At 43.3% G+C, this 17,421-nt stretch overlaps 1 protein-coding gene and 1 long non-coding RNA gene across 6 annotated transcripts in view; one reads left to right on the top strand and one right to left on the bottom strand.

Moving 5' to 3' along the window:
- The window catches only part of ASB5 (ankyrin repeat and SOCS box containing 5), a 56,830-nt gene that overhangs the window by 27,985 nt on the left and 11,424 nt on the right, over nucleotides 1-17,421 (top strand). For 3 of the 5 annotated variants that reach the window (XM_019828227.3, XM_006930549.5, XR_002155560.3), the window contains exon 2: nucleotides 15,743-15,822. In XM_019828227.3, the coding sequence (XP_019683786.1) occupies nucleotides 15,743-15,822 (80 nt within the window). Of the gene's footprint in view, nucleotides 1-1,876; nucleotides 2,007-10,285; nucleotides 10,415-15,742; nucleotides 15,823-17,421 lie in introns of those variants that run through there. The other 2 variants (XM_006930548.5, XM_019828228.3) reach the window with 2 other exon arrangements.
- LOC109498705 overlaps nucleotides 1-17,421 on the bottom strand; it is an 85,618-nt gene that overhangs the window by 57,814 nt on the left and 10,383 nt on the right. Inside the window, exons 3-8 of the long non-coding RNA XR_006596242.1 lie at nucleotides 15,719-15,880; nucleotides 10,959-11,121; nucleotides 9,228-9,291; nucleotides 7,738-7,806; nucleotides 5,059-5,320; nucleotides 317-4,710 (exon numbers count right to left, since the gene is read on the bottom strand). This is a non-coding gene — a long non-coding RNA (uncharacterized LOC109498705). The remainder of the gene's footprint in view (nucleotides 1-316; nucleotides 4,711-5,058; nucleotides 5,321-7,737; nucleotides 7,807-9,227; nucleotides 9,292-10,958; nucleotides 11,122-15,718; nucleotides 15,881-17,421) is intronic.

Below are 17,421 nucleotides of genomic sequence, written 5' to 3'. Positions count from 1 at the left end.
ATGCATTCTTGTGAATGCCATTATTCAAATCACTCTTTAACTTTTTTTGTTTGCTTTGAACGCCCACTGTTCAAGAGGTACAGTGCTAGGTCTATGAAATAACAGAGGTATGCACTCTGATCACACAACCCAGAGGGGACAGCCATGGAAATGATGACAATATCTGGTGTCCAAAATTTTTCAAGAACAAAAATTATCCCAATTCTCACAATAAAGCCTCCCATATTTATCTCGCAACAATAAAAGTACAAAGCCAAAAAGTCAAAAGCGTAAAACTGAATTTTTTTTTAAGCAAAAAATTAGTATTTTTTCTTACCGTGCGGCTTGTATAGATCAGCACACTCCCCTGTGGCCACCACCTGGGGACAAAAACCTACAGTTAGTGACAACTGGACATGGAGAGGGAACGGACTGAATAAGCCCCTTCATCGACCACCCTTCAGCCTTCTCAGACCCCTAGGAATGTGCCCCCCATACAGACTGCCTCAGCTGAGTTGGCCCTGGGCTCATTTTCCTGGGAAGGTGTGGCCTCCTTTGTGGTAATGTAATATGCGCCCAGCTCGTATACCCTTGCCCTTTGTATGTCAGTCATAGAATCCCAATCAAAGAATGGGATCAAAGGATGTTAGAGCCAGAAGACGGTCATCGTATCCAAGTTCTTCATTTTACAGAAGAGGTATCATTAAGCTGCTTGCCTCAGATCACATAGATCGTAGGATGAAAGCTTAATTCAAGATAAGGGAAAGATATTGGTGTTTATTAGTGATGACTTGGAGGTAAATACTGGCAAGGTAATCTGGCAGCAACTATTAACGGGGTAGCGCATGGGAAATAATTTTACGCATGAAATGTTTTTGTTCTTACCCAGCTTGTTATGTAAAGGCAATACCCCAATAATTTTTTTTCTGTATATGCCAACAGAAGGTGGAGTCTAAAAAATAGTGATAAAAAAGTAAAGGTAGGTAACAGACTCTATGACCGTTTTTCATCAAGACAGATCTCAATATATTAATACTGTGTAACATGACCGCCAGCTCAGTTAATCCCTGGAGACCAACCATGGTTCAGCCGCTGCTCTTGACTCAGTCATGGACAGCGTCCCCTGTTCTAACTTACATGCCAGCAAAAAATACGAGGCACAGGTGCGGTTTTTCCTCTCTGCTCTGCTCTGCCTTTTAGGGTGAAAGATCTGTTGTACTTAAATTGACCGCTGACGCCTTTTGGCCTAGAAATGACCTCCAAAAAAATCACAATAGTGAGCTGTGCCTATATAAATAATAACAGGACTGTGATTTTGTAGGGAAGCCAATTCTAAAGTTAGATTCTTACGAAACGAACATGAGCTACGTACCAGCTGACCCTAATGCACAAACACTGTTTACCCCCGAGGATGAAGAAGAAAGGCTAACCACTCACTGGTCACAACAGAACTTTCTGGCTCTACCGTTCTGTCTGTAGCTGTTTTCAAGGGGCAATTTTACATGGGATTGACTTGTCAATAATTCAAATAGGCTTTCATATTTTAAACGTAGAATTCGTTTCTGTTCTGTTTCCCAGTAGGAAATGCAGTTTTACACATTTTTCCTTTCTGTATCGTGCAAATAGTTAAATACTTCCGGCCGCTGCTGAGTCTCCACTTTAAAAATAGAAAATGCTACTGCGTTTCTGGCCCATCCCCCACCTGCTCCTTACTAACCCCGCTCCAAGTGTTTCTGAATAGAGCTCAGTATCCAGGCCATTCTCCAGTTAGCACACAGGAATCTTTGTGAAAGTCTCAAGGGAAGGAAAAAGTAGTTAGAAATCCAGTCGCTGGTATTTCTTCTGGCTAGAGCAATTGCACTTATGATACCTGGTTGTCGCAGACAGAAACGTCTACGACACGATGCCCGCAGATATTGCTGTTGAAAGGGACTGCGTACAGCAGATCCTCACGAAAAGAAGGCTAGCGAGTGTAGAAGAACGTTCTACTAAACGAAAAGCTAGCTGGGCTATTCTGACCAGTCAAGGTTAGTATAGCGGCCATTGCAAATCCGTTGGTATCCTGCAGTAAACTATGTTGACCTGTTTTTCGCAAATACTAACTTTAAGCTGTGGGTGCTTTCCAGAACGCGGGTTCTGAAATGTAAATGTATGGCATGGCAGAGGACCGCACTGTTTTCACTTTTTAGTGTATGGAGAATGCATCTGTGGACCCATTTCTATGACTGTAGATTAAACACAACGGTAAACTCTTAGCCTCTGGGTTGTTTACCTCTCTGTGTCCGCAGGTGCTTCCAAGTTGGTATGGAAACAAAGAAAGATGCTGTTAAGCAGGAAAAGACTGTTCACAAGCCATCAAAGATGAACATTTTGAATCACTTAAATTGGACCAGAACGTAGGAGGGTGATGGAGGCAAGAAAATGAATAGAATGGGTTCCTTAGAATACGCTGACACAAAGTTATTAATTTTAGGAATAAAAAAATGTGAAACGTATAAAGGAGAATGAGCACAGTACCAGAGGGGAGCTTTGTGAGGAAATTAGTTTTAAAAAGAATACTCTAAATGTAAATTTTAGTGGAACACCAGTATGGTCAATAATAGACCTAACTGTTGGGAATGCAGACTCGAAGGTGACCCTTGTTCCAGGAAACCTCTATTTCCAAAAACGCTGCAAGACTTGCATTTACTGTGTAACAGATGAAATCTGAGAATATTGCTGATAAAGTATTACAAATTTTAAAAATCTAAAAGAATACTTTTAAATAGGATGAAATACTATCACTTCTTTAAAAGACTGAGAAAACTCCCTAATGCTTCCTCCCCAGCACACATTGCCTTTCAGTTACTTTCTAACTGTACAATTACCAATAAAAATTAAGGATAGATTAGCATGAATAGAAAGTAGTTGACTACAAAGAAGACAGTAGTCAGCAGGTGTTTATTGAGCGATTACTGTGGGCTAGGCATTGTGTTAGAGGTTGGAAAGCAGTAATAAATAGTCTCATCATTTGCACGGTCCTTAGATCCAGGAGGAATTTAGGCAATTATTGTAGAATAAAGAGCATTTTGTTCCTTCTTCAGTGAAGACTAAACTACCTAAATATGCACTTGACCACAGGTACGAGCAGCATACAAGAGTTCGGCAAGGTGGCTAAAAACAAACAAAAAAATTAATTCAACTGGGTGAGTCTCACACATTTTCACTTAAGACAGACTCCAGAGAAAGTTGAAAATAAGCTGTAAAATTATATTTTAAAATCTAATTTTGTGTAGAGAAAATAGAGTTTTATACAACTTTCCTTGACATAGTTTAAATATATTAAAAATAAAAAGGAAATGTCCTGTGCTTCAATAAAAAAAAAAAAAGTCTTGGCAAACTTTCATTAGATTTAGCTTCAAATGTTTCCAGCACTGTTAATGAGAATGTAAACAGGCCCATTTTGCTGAAGATAATTTGATGACATATATCAGAATCTTAAGAATTTACTCTAAGCAGATAATTAGACACATTCACAAAAATAAGAAATAATATTAATTCCTCAAAACTAAAGACCACCTAAACATTCAGTAGGAGATTAAATAAATAATGGTATACCTATACAATGACATATGCATTATAGCCATTTAAAATGTTGTAGAATTATATCTATAAATGAAAACAAAAGGTTAAAAATAATCTGAGCAGTATGGTTGCATCTTGATTAAAAAGTGTGCATTTAGAAAACCATTAGGAAGTATATACAACAAAAGGTTTGGTTATATTTGGAAAGCAGCATTGTGATTTTTGGTTTTTGATTACAATGTATTTTGATTTTCATTGACAGTGTATTTATTGTCTTATTTAATGTCCCACTTTTATAATTGAATAAGAGAGTACAGCTATTGTTGCTACTATTGCAAATATACATATTATTATATGAGAATGTAGACAACAATTCCACGGTTCTTTTTCATTTTTAGAAGGTAACACTTCTTAGTGTGTTTAATTAGTTTGTTTTGTAGTATTTATTATGGATCCATTATGGATTAACAGCCTACTAAGTATACTGTATGCTCTGTGGTTGAAGAGAAAATATTATATGATAAAGTTTCACTGAACATTCAAAAGGACTGAGTTTGCTTCCTGGATTTATCAGGTACTGATTTTAACTTGAAGCAAAGCATTTAATCACTGTCTCAGTCTCCTTGGGCTGCCGTAACAAAATATCACAGGCTGGTGGCTTAAACAACAGAAATTAAGTTTCTCATAGTTCTGGAGGCTTAGAGTCTAAGCTCAAAGTGCCCACATAATCAGGTCTTGGTGAGAACTGTCTTCCTAGCTTATAGTTGGCCACCTTCTCACCATATGCTCACATGGACTTTTCTTGGTGCATGTTTGTGGAGAGAAAGATCTCTCTCTTTTTATAAGTCCACCAACCCTATCAGATTAGGGCCCCATCCTCATGACCTTGCCTCCCCTTAATTACTTCCTAAAAGCTCTATCTCCAAATATAGTCAGCCGCATTGGGTGTTAGGGCTTCAGCGTAGGAATTTGGTGGCAGACAAAATAATCCTGTCTTAGTCCACTTGTGCTGCTATAAAAAAAAATACCAGAGACTAAGTAGCTTATAATAGAATTTATTTCTCACAGCTCTGGAGTCTGGAAGTCCAAGATCAAGGTTCCCACACAGTCATGTTACATGAGGACCCTCTTCCTGGTTCGTTGCTGGCACCTTCTCACTGTGTCCTCCTGTGGTAGAAGGGCTCGGATGTCTCTGGAGCCATTTTTATAAGGGTACTGGTCCCCAATTCGTGAGGGTTCCACCCTTACGGCTTAAATATTTCTCAAAGGCCCCACCTCCAAATACCATCACATTGGGCATCAGGATTTCAACATATGAATTTTAGGAGGACACGATTCAGTCCATAGCACTGAATCTCGGTACAATGGAAATAAGAGTCAGAGTTCTATTAAAGACACACTGAGGTTCAAACACTTCTCACACAGGCCCATTTAACCCTTATAACAACTGGAAAATGCAGATACCCCTGCCCCCATTTTATAGATGAGGAAACCAATTTAGCAACTTAAACTCACCGACTTGCAGTAGCAAATACATGATGGTCAGATGTCCAATGTAGATACACCTTCCGTCCACAGCCCGGTTTGAAGCCCCCTCCACATCTCCACCTGACCTGTCAGGGTTCTTAGGAAGATCACCATGACTGTGTCTGAGGAAGCAGGAAGAGCCCACTGTGGAGCAGTGGCGAGGGAGACTGAGAAAATGCAAACGCGCAGAGTCGGTGCTGGGAACACAGGATGGCCACACCACTCACGCTCACTCTCAAGGAGCTGAGGTCTGTGGAAGAAAGAGGGCTTACACTCCTGCTGGAGCACTCCGAGGGTTTTCTGGACGAGAAAACTGTGGAGCCAGGCTCTGCGAGGAGGTCAGGGAGAAACCAGTCTAGTTTGGCGAGATAGAACCTTACTCTGAAAATTGGCATGGTCAAAAGACGACAGCCTGCTTTAACTTCCCCATTAAACCTAGCCTCAAGCTCCCATCCCTCAGGCTGAATGGGAACTTTATCTTTTTCTTTTCTTTTCTTTTCTTTTCTTTTCTTTTCTTTTCTTTTCTTTTCTTTTCTTTTCTTTTCTTTTCTTTTTATGTTTACTTATTTTTGAGAGAGAGAGACAGAATACGAGTTGGGGGTGGGGGGGGTGGGGGAGAGACAGACAGGATCCAAAGCAGGCTCCGGTCTCTGAGCTGTGAGCACAGAGCCTGACGCGGGGCTCAAACCCACCAACTGTGAGATCATGACCTGAGTAGAGGTCGGATGCTTAATCGACTGAGCCCCCCAGGCACCCCAAGAGCTTTATCATTTTAATAATGTCCCCTCCCATCCTTTTCTTCGGCTTTGTGCCGAGGTGGGAGCTGAATGCCAGTGCACTAGGGAGGTGCACTTGGCCTCCAGTTCCCAGGCTTCCTGCTGATGAGCCTGCTGGCCGAGCCATTAATCCCTTGAAACAAGTTCAGCAAATCTTAAAGCTTAAGATGTAAAGCGTGCAACTGTGTCCTGAAGGTGGGGACACAGGGCGAGGGCCCCTCTCTTCCTCTGCCTGTCACCTCTCAGGGGCGTGGCCAAGGCCTGGACACTGGCATCTGGTGCCTCAGGACCAGCATTAAAAACCATCTCTGTGGCTCTCTGCCTCTCCTTCCCTCCATTCCTTTGCCTCTCCCCTCTCACACCTCGCTCCTGCCTCTCTATCCTCCTTTCTCTTGGCTATCTTCTTCTCCCTCTACCCACCCTCTACCCTCTTCCCCCACCCAGTGTCTAACTCTCCACGTAAGGGAAGCTACCACTTCTGCTTTTTGGACTTCTTAAGCCCCAAGGATCAGAGCAGGCAGACCAGCGAAGCAGACAGACAGCCACAAAAGGAGGAAAATTGAGCTGGGGGAGATGATCCAAAAAAAGAAAAAATTGGGGGAACGCGTACAAGAGTCCAGTTTAACATAAGCATGGGGCATGTGAAGGCAAGTAACAGAAGATAAAAACAGAAAGTCTAATCCACATGGCAGATAATCTTTTATTCTAGGATGGGCATGTGAGTGGCGAGCCATTCAAGGTTTGGAGCCTGAGAGCAACACGGTCCTAAAGGTGTTTTCGGGCTCACAACAGCCGCTCGCTGTTGTGTAGCCCGACCATGTGTGCCCAGCATGGGGTGTGACTGCCATGGAAACGGGGGCCTTTTCTAATTTTCCTCAAGGCACCTTGTGGGCTGGCTGGAACTCTAGGTGCTTTTGGAAGTTTAATTCAATGACAGTATTAAGGATGGTGGGAGAGAGACGGGCATCAGGAAGACCATCCAAACTGAATTCAAAAGGAAGTGGGCCATACTTAATTCATCTTTGTGTATCTCTGGCATCTAGAAGGGTGAAAATTGCTTAGAAGAGCACCATAAATGTTTAATAAATAAACAAATAGTGGGTGAATGTGAAGGGCAAGATTATTGCTTAAGGAAATACGCTTAGGACTCATTGATGGGGGGGGTGGGAGTGGCTTGGGGCAATGGAAGAACCAATGAATTTAGGGGTCAGGGCCCCCAAGCTCTAGAGCATCATGTGATTTTGAACATTTATTCATCAACGAACATTATTAATGGGCTAAGTATTGGGGGGCATGGCAATGAATAAAATACATCAAGTCCTGCTTTCCAAGATCTTATATACTAGCGGCAATTATAAGAAAAATAAAGCAGGGTAGAGAGACAGAATGAAGAACAGGACAGAGAGGACTTCTTAGAAGATGGCCAAGGAAGGGCTCTCTGAGAAGGTGACGTGCCAGGGCAGAACAGAGGTCACAAAGAAAACCATGTGCAAATTTCACAAAGAGGCACGGCAGGCAGAGTGAACAGAAGTCCATGAGGTGTGCTTGAGGAAAAACAGTGAGGCCAGTGTGGCCGATGGAAGGGGTCGGAGGTAGAACCTGAGATCAGAGAGGAGCCTAGGGACACTGGTGGCTCACAACGACGACATCAGATGTTACTTTGGGCAAGAAAGGAAGCCACTGGATTCTCCGTGACTTAAGAAGAATCATTTTGGCTCCTGTGGTTACAACAGACTATTGGAAGGTCACAAGTAGAAGCACACAGACCAGTCAGCAGGCTTTTGCGGCACGTCAGGCGAGGGAAATCGTGGCCGGTAGTGGAGCAGCAGCAGTGAGGGTTATAACAGCCAAAGTCTGGATTACACTGGAAGGCCAAAGGCGGGAGACTTACTGGTATCTGCCTGTGGGATGTCAGGAATAGAAACGAAGGATTACACGGAAGCTTCTGGCCTCACAGCACCTGGAGGAGTGGCATTGTCAGGAAGTGGATAGGAGATCTAGGAGGAGTCTGGCACGAGTTCAGTTTTCCATGTGAAGTGGAATTGCCCACTTAAATACCCAAGTGGAGAAGTTGGAAGAGCCAGCTGGAAATTTAAGTCTGGAATTTAGAGGCAAGAGCTGGTCTGGAGATGCAAATTTGGGCTCATCAACACGCGAATAATATTTATACTGATGGGACTAGAAGAGATTCCCCCTAAGAGCGAGTGTAGGCAGATGCTAGGAGTCCGCTTGGGTTGAAGAAAATTCACAAAAAAAGAAGTACTGAGCCAATAATAACTAACTCCCTCCTTGCAGAGGAGCATATGAAACAGTGACCATGTATGAAGTTTCCTTGAAAATGGTTGTGCTTACGTTTAAGACCATAATATTAGGGCCAGGTGATGGGGGGACGGTATTGTTTAAAACCATACAGAAGCAAAAAGAAATAAGTGGTTTGGAGAGAAAGGTGACAAGTTTAGTTTTAGAAATGTATCGAGATGATTGACCTAGGTGAACATCCAGGAGTAAATTTCAGAATTGGCACAAAAATTTTTGGGAAGCCCAGGGAAGACACTTAGGAGATAATTGTCCCTAAATTTTGACCATTCTCTATCTATTTATAGCCCCCTACAGATATCTAAGTAAGAGGAGCTAAAGCTTCATAACCTTAAGTTAAGTTGTTCTACCCTCCTGTTTAAAACAGGTCGCAAAAAGCTCATGGGGCAGATATTTGGAAATAATTGTTGAAAAGGGAATTTGGATTGTTTTTGACAGATTTCAAATGTGTTTGCTACTATGCTAAGTAGTTCACAGTGACTCCAACCCTGTGATGTATAGAGATTTATCCTTCCCATTATGGTTGAGAAAACTGACGTTCAAGAGGTTAATTACTACCAAGTTCACAAGTAGGATCTGTGCCAGAATTTGAACTCAGATCCACCTGAAGATGTCCAGCGTGCTCTGCCCACAGCCCCAGTGACCAGTGACAAGTAATTGGAACGACTAGATAGTCTCCTCCAAGAGCAGCACTGTTACCTGAGCAAGGCCTTACAGTCTCTTTCTCTCTTGATTTTGGATATTCGTGGATATCATAGTGAAATCTCTGCCTTCACTTTGTTAGAAATCCAGTCTTTTTTTTTTAACGTTACTTATTTTTTGAGAGAGAGACAGAGCATGAGGGGCAGTGGAGGGGCAGAGAGAGAGGCAGACACAGAATCTGAAGCAGTCCCCAGGCTCTGAGCTGTCAGCACAGAGTCCGACGTGGGGCTCGAACCCACAAACCACAAGATTATGACCTGAAGTCAGATGCTTAACAGACTGATCCACCCAGGCGCCCCAAGTCTTTTTTTTTTTTTTTTTTTTTTTTAATTTGAGCTCAACCCCAGTACTTTTTTCATTTACCTGTTGTCTTTTTCTGTTTGGGACCAGACACTGTCTTCTTAGGAGATAATGACGGGATCCTAGACTGTGAACAAGAAACCAATTAGAGTAAGTTGCATACCCATGCAATTCACCACTTAGACGTAAAGTTTCCAAGGCACAGCTGTGGCTGGTGGTTTTCAGATCTGGACGAGATTTTTCTGAGGAAACTTTCAGAGAGGCAACAGTGATGGAAAAAGAGGACAGTCTCAAGCTTGGGAGGGACTGGTTTTAACAGCGTAATGCTTCCCTCCTTGTCAGGCGTGTTCTCATGGGTTTATGTAGCTCTATTTATGTGGTTAAACAGAAAAGTACACCATCAAGGTTAGTAAACGCCTGGTGATTTTTTAATTATTTTGTAAACCCGTGAGGAGGGATGGGCCAGATGTTGAGCCTGAAGCTTATCTGCATTTTGGGATCTTCTTTAAACAAAATAATACAAAATTACAGAGTCTTAGAAAATGTCTGTGCAATGGAGGGGTCCCGAACTCAAGTTTGCACTGGCTTCATGGTAAATCCACTGCCATTTTGAAGAAGATAGTTGATTTAATGCTTTATAGCAAAGGGAGTTGTAAAGCGCATTAACATTTGGTACCGATTCATATAGGAAGATGTCATTGCTTCCCATCTGTCCTTATAATTTCCTGTTTGAGATAAGTGTCCTGACTTTCCTATTTTGAGACCAACTGAGCAAAGTGGGAGTGACCCAAACACAGAGAGCCCTCTGCACCACTGCCAGTGCGAGGTTAGCTCTGGAATGAGGCTACGTCCTACTTCCGCACGTGGGACTAAGGAGAGCCAGGCACAGACTCTTTAAGAAGCAGATTGGTGTCATCATCGCTATGGGTAGAGCTCTCATTGTAATGCTTGGAGTTTATTGCAAGGCACATACTGTAAAGAAAAAATTAGGTAGGATAAGCAATTTGTCAAAGAGGAATGATCGGTAAGAAAAGGCAGTTTTGAAAAATAAATCCGATTTTAAAAGCTGTTTCGTTTTGGGTGGTGAAAGGTCATGTTACAAGGAGCTTAGAGGTCCTTAAGATGGCCGAACAGAGCTAGCAAACGACAAGCGAGTTTTGTTTTGTTTTTATGTTGATAAAAGAAAGATATGAGTCGGATTTACCTCAACAGTGGCTGGCTTGAAGTGCCATGGGGAGATGGCGATTTAGGTACGGTATACACTCTTACCAAACCGTATTTATCTAAGAAAGAGAATGTTTTTGCTCTAGCCATGCGATGTTTACAGAACAGGGTAGGCTCTCTCCCTGTAAATTATATACCAGATGTCTGGGGACTGGTGTTGTTTCTAAATATAGTCAAGTTACCTCCGTGTGGCACAGCGCGGCCTTCACAGAAGGCACCCGATCAGCCTGGCGAAAGTTACAGGCGTTTTGTAAAACTAATTTTCACACTAATTCATCCTAAAAAGTTAAAGTGGACACTTAAAAAAATCTTAGCTACCCAGTTAAAGTCTGACAAGATTGTAAAGTTCCTGAACTGTTGTATATGAAGCTATGTGTAATTTTGCTTGGTTTTGAGAGAAAGCGTGTCAATCGTTCTAATATAAAGCATGTCCATGTTGAAAGGGACGATATTTTATATGCAACACAGCTGTATGGAAATTTGCAGTTGCCGAATATCAGATTGTGAAGGCAGGAAATATGGAGGGGTGGAGGCTTAGGTCAAAACAGGAACCGGAATTTGATCTCGTACCTGTGATTCTCCCACGTTGTGGATTCATTTCAGAGATTCTTCTCCAGCATTACCGGGAATGAGGTGGGGTCGCTTGGGAGTTAAGCAAGCAGAGTTCAAACAAACAAGGCGCCTCGAGTCCCATGCACGTGCTATCGGTCACTCCTTCGGTAGATGGACATACCTACACTTCAAAAAAACGTAGCACAAGGTGTTGTTTGTGGGCTTAAATACATTTATAAATCATTCAGTTGCTTTAGTTTATTAAACCGATAGCACTGAAAATTATTTTAATGCTGTTGTTTATGGTTAGAGTTTCTCTAGTTTTGGAAAACAATTATTTTTCCCTAAAATTCCTACTAGAAGCCCCCCTATTTACCAGTTTGTTTAGCAAAGACCACCAGGTTATTACTTATAGAGCAGGCTCTGTACTTGCTCATTCCCAGTCCCCCTCTCAACCCTGACTGTTGCTGGTGCTTGTCCCATTTTTGGTGGAAACCGAATCTTGGAAAAGTTAGATGACTTCATGGAAGCCACTGTCCTAAACTGGGATGCGAATCGTGGCCTGCCTGGCCCCTCCTTCTCTTTCCTCCTGAGCTTCTGTGCTCTAGCTTTATCTGTGTCTCATTTAATTCTCCTGCTCCCCGCCCCTCCCCCAACCTTCCACCCACTCCCCCATCCCCAACCCAGTTCTTGTAGGAATAATGGCAGACAGCAGGGGGCCCATGCTTGATCTCTGCCTGATGGGCCAAGAGATTCCTCATCCAGCATATCTCCAGTGGTTTTGTAACTGACCTCCCACCACGCTGCCCTGTAGATTACGTTTCACTCCCTTGTCATGCCTTTGGAGGTCATGTAAATAGAAACAGTACCAAAGACACATAGGGAAAACCTGGCTCAGCTTTTTCTCTCCCCACCATAACAGTCCTAAGTCTTGGTGAAAAAGAAATTGAAGGTGCCACAGAAAGCTGTGTGACAGTCTGAGGGACAAGTGGTGGTTGGGGTACGGGGCGGTACCTTCAAATACTTCCATTTCTTTATTTTGGTCCTTCTGTTGCCTGTTTTCTAAATGACCCTTCTCCTTTCTTCCCCCCACCGCCTTCTTTCATGAACACCAACAAGCAATGCTGAAATTGTTCAGAAGTATAATACAACGATTTTGATGGGCAAACACATTAGTTTGCAAAAGGGGGATATCAAATTGCCGTCAGCTACAAATATTGTTCGCTTTGCTGCCCCTTAAAGGTCTTCATAAATATACTAGATAGAAATGAGCCCAAAATGAACCAAAAGGCTATTTCTCTAAACTTTTCCCAATCTCAACATCTGGTTAATTGCCATTTAGCTAGAGACAATGAAAGAATAGGCAGCAATAATGAATCGGCATCATGTAATTCAGCATATATCTTTAAGAGGTAAATTAAGGTAATGAATTTATTGAGCCAGTAAACAGGAGAGAAAACATGATCATTACAATCATTATAAATACTATAAATGATTATTTAAATTTATATATTTAAGCAAGGATTACTTAAAACTTTATTAATTTACTACTGCTCTTCTGAGCAAGCTGAACTTAGTGATTTCACATATGTGATCTCTTTGAAAAGTTGTTGTAATTTCCTTATTTAAATCTTCACAATGAAATTGATACGTGTTCTTAAGTTCTCCAGAGTTTCACTCAGCAGTCAAGTTTAATGATAAAACAAACGTGTATGACTTTTATTTTTATTTTTAAAGTTTATTTATTTTGAGCAGGGGAGGGGCAGAGGGCGAGGGAGAGAGGGAATCCCAAGCAGGCTTCTCACTGCCAGCACAGAGCCCGATACAGGGCTCGATCTAATGAACCATGAGATCATGACGTGAGCTGAAATCAAGAGTCGGATGCTTAACGGACTGAGCCACCCAGCTGCTCTGACGTGTATGATTTTTAAAGCATCAGGTTTCACCTCAGAAGCTGAAACTCAAAACATAGCCGTTCCCCCAAATAATATTATTTACGATGGCGACTTTGCACTTTGTTTAGCGAGGACATAACGTTCTAACTTCTTAGAAATGATTGCTTTGTCGCCAAATATTGTCCTATCAACAAATATTTATTGCTGTGCATTTCAATCCTACTTTTAATATATAATAGGAGTGTTGCACACGGGAAAGAAAGAATGCCCGAAAGCTAATAACAGTAAATCTTCTTTCCGTTGACAGCTCAAAGAATTGGAGGTCTGGCTTGCTAATCTTCTGAATAAGCAAGAAATAATGCTGGCTGGAAAGGGAGAACAGAGCAGCGTCATAACCAACTCCAGTTAGATTGTGTAGCTCTCCTTAAATGATGTTTCTCTTGGCTCTCCTTTCTCAGCTTTAAAATAGAACTAATAGGGGTGCGTGGGTGGCTCATTCAGTTAAGCGTCTGACTCTTGGCTTCAGCTCAGGTCAAGATCTCGGCGTGCATGAGATCGAGCCTTGTGTAGGGCTCTGCGCCGTCAGCGCAGAGCCTGCTTGGGATTCTCGCTGTCCGTCTCTCTCTGCCCCTTCCCCACTTGCACTCTCTCTCTCTCTCTCTCAAAAATAAATAATTAAAAGGAAAAATTTAAAAAACTAGAACTAATATTTGTCTATGCCTCGGCGAGTGTGAGGAGGAAGGGGGATCATGCACACGGTGCTGGCACAGGTGTCCCATGTCCCACCGCATGTCCCGCGCGGCGCAGGCTGGGCATCGGCCACCATTACCGTTACTGGTACATCAGGGGTAACGGGAAGAGAAGCTGTGCCCCCTCGCCCTCGGGATTTGTGTCTTCCACAACATCCCATAATATCACCGGATGTGAAAAAGACTGACGATGGGCAGTTGCCTTCTGCCCTCTCTACCACGTTCACTCGGTCATTTCATGAATCCTGTGATATGTGGCCCACATTTTATTCGGTGAAATCGTTTGGACCTCCCTTACGGTGTTCTGGCAGAGTTCTTCTGTGAGACCATAATTGAGGAAGGCTGGGTCCATGTGAGACTTCTTCAAAGGTATGAAATCATAGGAGCAATGACGTGTTTCTAAAGTACTACACCTTACCGCGTTTCCCCTAATTTCCTGACCTATTCAGAAAGCTTCAGACATGCTTTTCATAAAATGTCTGTTTCTAACAGCTAAGTGACTTTATTTAAATTGTACTAGGACTGATCAGCAGGGTTTTTAAACATTATTTTTGTTTATTGCGTCCTGTGGATCCTCAAGAGGAGGAAGAGGGAGTAGACAAGAAGACAGATACTAGCAAACGTAATCCCATTACGTCAGGAAGGCTCTCCCTCTAGCTAGCAGTGCTTCAGCTTATCAGCCAATGAGACCCCTTAAAGGAATGTTTTTCTGATTGGCACGGTCTGCATGTTTAATCACTGAAAAACCTCCACGGGTGATCTCTCGTGTAGATTAAATAGAATCAACCATGCTGATCCTGTTTAAATTACAAGAAAATCACCAGGCACCAAGCCGGTATCATATAAAACCACCTGGGTGGACCACAAGGGTTGGAGAGATAGGGGTGGTTGGATGCCAGATGGCTCTGGGGGAGAGAAGGACATGGGGATTTCCACACGGGAGGGCACTGATTTTCTAATGGGAGGGGCGCATAGGCATGTAAGAAGGGGGAACTTGGGGGACAAGGTGGGTCAGTGCCTTTTTCTTCAGGATGTGGGGTTGGAGGGGTTGCCGACCATTGGTATGTGGAGAATCAGCGACCCCTGAGGGAGCCCTTGGCATTATCGGTACCATTTCAAACATCAATGATAGTCTGCTCTTCCCAACCCGCGACACCCCTTTCGAGGGCCCACTGGGCTTGTTCGAGGGCGCAGGATGTAGGGGTCAGCTACTCATTCTCCTTGGCAACCTGGCATAGCCCCTTTACACCTCAGGGCAAACTGTAAGGAGAGGACAGTCTGGGGGTGCAGAGAGAGGGGGGCATGGCAGGGCGGGCGTAGAAAGTAGAGAAGTGGGGTGCTCCTGCTGCTAGCCTTCCTAAAAGTGCCCAGAAAAGATTTTTGGGGGCGGGGCACCCGGGTGGCTCAGTCCGTTAAGTGTCCGGCTTTGGCTCAGGTCACAATCTCACGGCTGGTGAGTTCAAGCCCCACATCGGGCTCTGTGCTGACAGCTCAGAGCCTGGAGCCTGCTTTGGATTCTGTGTCTCCCTCTCTCTCTTTCTCTCTCTCTTCCCCTCCCGTTTGCACTCTGTTTCTCTCTCTCAAAAATACACAAACATTAAAAAAAAAGTTTTTTGGAGTTCTGAGAAACCATGAAACAGGTACTTTTGGGGCATATCTAAGGGAACTTAATCCTCCCCTTCTTTGGAAGACAGTTCAAAAGGTACAGTAGTTCTGGGATTGGTCAGTTCCAGAACATGCTTTATAGCCCTTGGCATTCTGAAACTGCCAGGCTGGATCTTTTAAATTTTTTTTTTCCAACGTTTATTTATTTTTGGGACAGAGAGAGACAGAGCATGAACGGGGGAGGGGCAGAGAGAGAGGGAGACACAGAATCGGAAACAGGCTCCAGGCTCAGCCATCAGCCCAGAGCCTGACGCGGGGCTCGAACTCCTGGACCGCGAGATCGTGACCTGGCTGAAGTCAGACGCTTAACCAACTGCGCCACCCAGGTGCCCCCAGGCTGAATCTTTTAGACAAGAATCAGAGTTCCTGGTATATGGTCAGGTGTCTCAGTCACCTTGTTGAACACAGACTCTGAAGAGTGTGTATTTCCAGGAACTGAGTGTGTCCGTCAGGGTTCACTTCTACTCACAGATCTCGTCTTCTTTTCCAACAGGTTCCTGGGCAGACCGGTCACCACTACATGAAGCAGCAAGTCAAGGTCGTCTTCTTGCTCTGCGAACACTGCTATCCCAGGTGACGTATTAGCTACGGCTGGAAATATACCCCTGTCCCATGACCGTAGAACATTAACCTTTAAAAGTAATCAAAGAAAAAAGAATAAAGCTGCTTAATAAATGCTACCAGTCTTTTTTTGTTTTAACTCCTTATCAGTCAGCTCTCTACTTTGCATTTAGCTTTGAGATTTCTTTATAAATATTTTGGTATAATCCTATGTCTTAATATACCGAGTTTCTCATACAGTATACTTGCTCACTGAAACATATTTCAGCAAGAAGTTACTGGACGTATGTATTATTCATTTAGCACTTCAGCTATGCTTTACTCTATACAATGTGTGCAGCTAATTGCAGAGAAAGTTTGGTCACAAAATATCCAAAAAGGGGTAATCAGAGCAGATGCCCAAACAAGCTTTTTTACATTAATCTGTCCTCTGTGATGGCGAATTACCCGTGAATGCTACAGAGTGATCACTTCTCTCCCTGCCCACTCCTCAGACTCACCAGAGGAGAAATGAAAAGCATAGATTCCTTACAGAAACACAGAGCACTCTGGCTTAGCCTGTGCGTTGTTAAAATTGAACGACGTGATTCAGAAGCACACCCAGATCTGGAAGTCATTGTCCTGGTGCTTCCTGGGATCCGGGAGAAAGGGATGCTCTCGGGTGGCTGTGTGGGAAGGAAAGGCAGTGATGCCCGGGTTCCAGGACATGGCCCTGGGACGCAGGGCACCTGCATGCCAGGCAGGTTCTTAAAGTGGATCACAACCTTCCTGACCTTCCTTTCTTCATCTATAAAGGGAACATGTAGGACAAGGTGCTCCTGTAGGGCTGTCCTGTTCTGTGATAACAGAGTGACCATTTTGTTTGCTCATCACTTGATGGGGGGAAAAAAACCCACCCTCAGAAAAGTCAGTAGTTTTCTAAACGTAACCCACTCGGTCCCCCCAACCACCTACAGAAACCCTCACGCAGTTCTTTGAGAGGAGAGCAGTCTCACGATATTTTTCGACATGTATCTCATACACCCACACGCCAGCCAGGAAGAGTCCGAGGCTGCCCCCAGAGCCCGATGGGAAACAGAATCCAGACCTCTGCAGACGCTCGGCCACCTGGTCACCCCGGCGGGTGGCAGTTAGGAATTGGCTCCTTCAAGTCTGACTGCTGGCTAGACAACTCGAAATCTGTGAAAAGATAACCTAAGGGATCTAAAAAGTTGCCACCTGCTAGTGACAAAGATTGGGGGTGAATCTTTTCTCGCCTTCATTTTAAGATTCATCCCGGTATTCCAGGCCATGGCAGTGCGTCATGTTATGGGGGTTTGGCCACGAAAATCTTCCTCTTACAGTGTTTAGTATGATGGTCAATAGACAGTGAGTTACCAAAAATAGCAGGAAAGCACAGAATCTCATGTCCTAATATTTAATTAGTTTAGTCCGACATCATTAGTTTAACTGGAATAAAGTGTTTTATTGGTTTTGATTTGATTTTTAAAGTGTGTACTTGGTTTTGATTGGATAATAAAATAAGATGGAACTCTTGCCATATGCGGGGCCCTGTAACAATAATTGCTTTACATACATCATGCTGTTTAATCCTCACGATGACCCTAAAAC

This window comes from Felis catus, chromosome B1, assembly GCF_018350175.1.
Source record: "Felis catus isolate Fca126 chromosome B1, F.catus_Fca126_mat1.0, whole genome shotgun sequence".
NCBI lineage: Eukaryota > Metazoa > Chordata > Mammalia > Carnivora > Felidae > Felis > Felis catus.
Note: the sequence above shows the minus strand (reverse complement) of the source record. Positions and strands in the feature narration are given on the sequence as shown.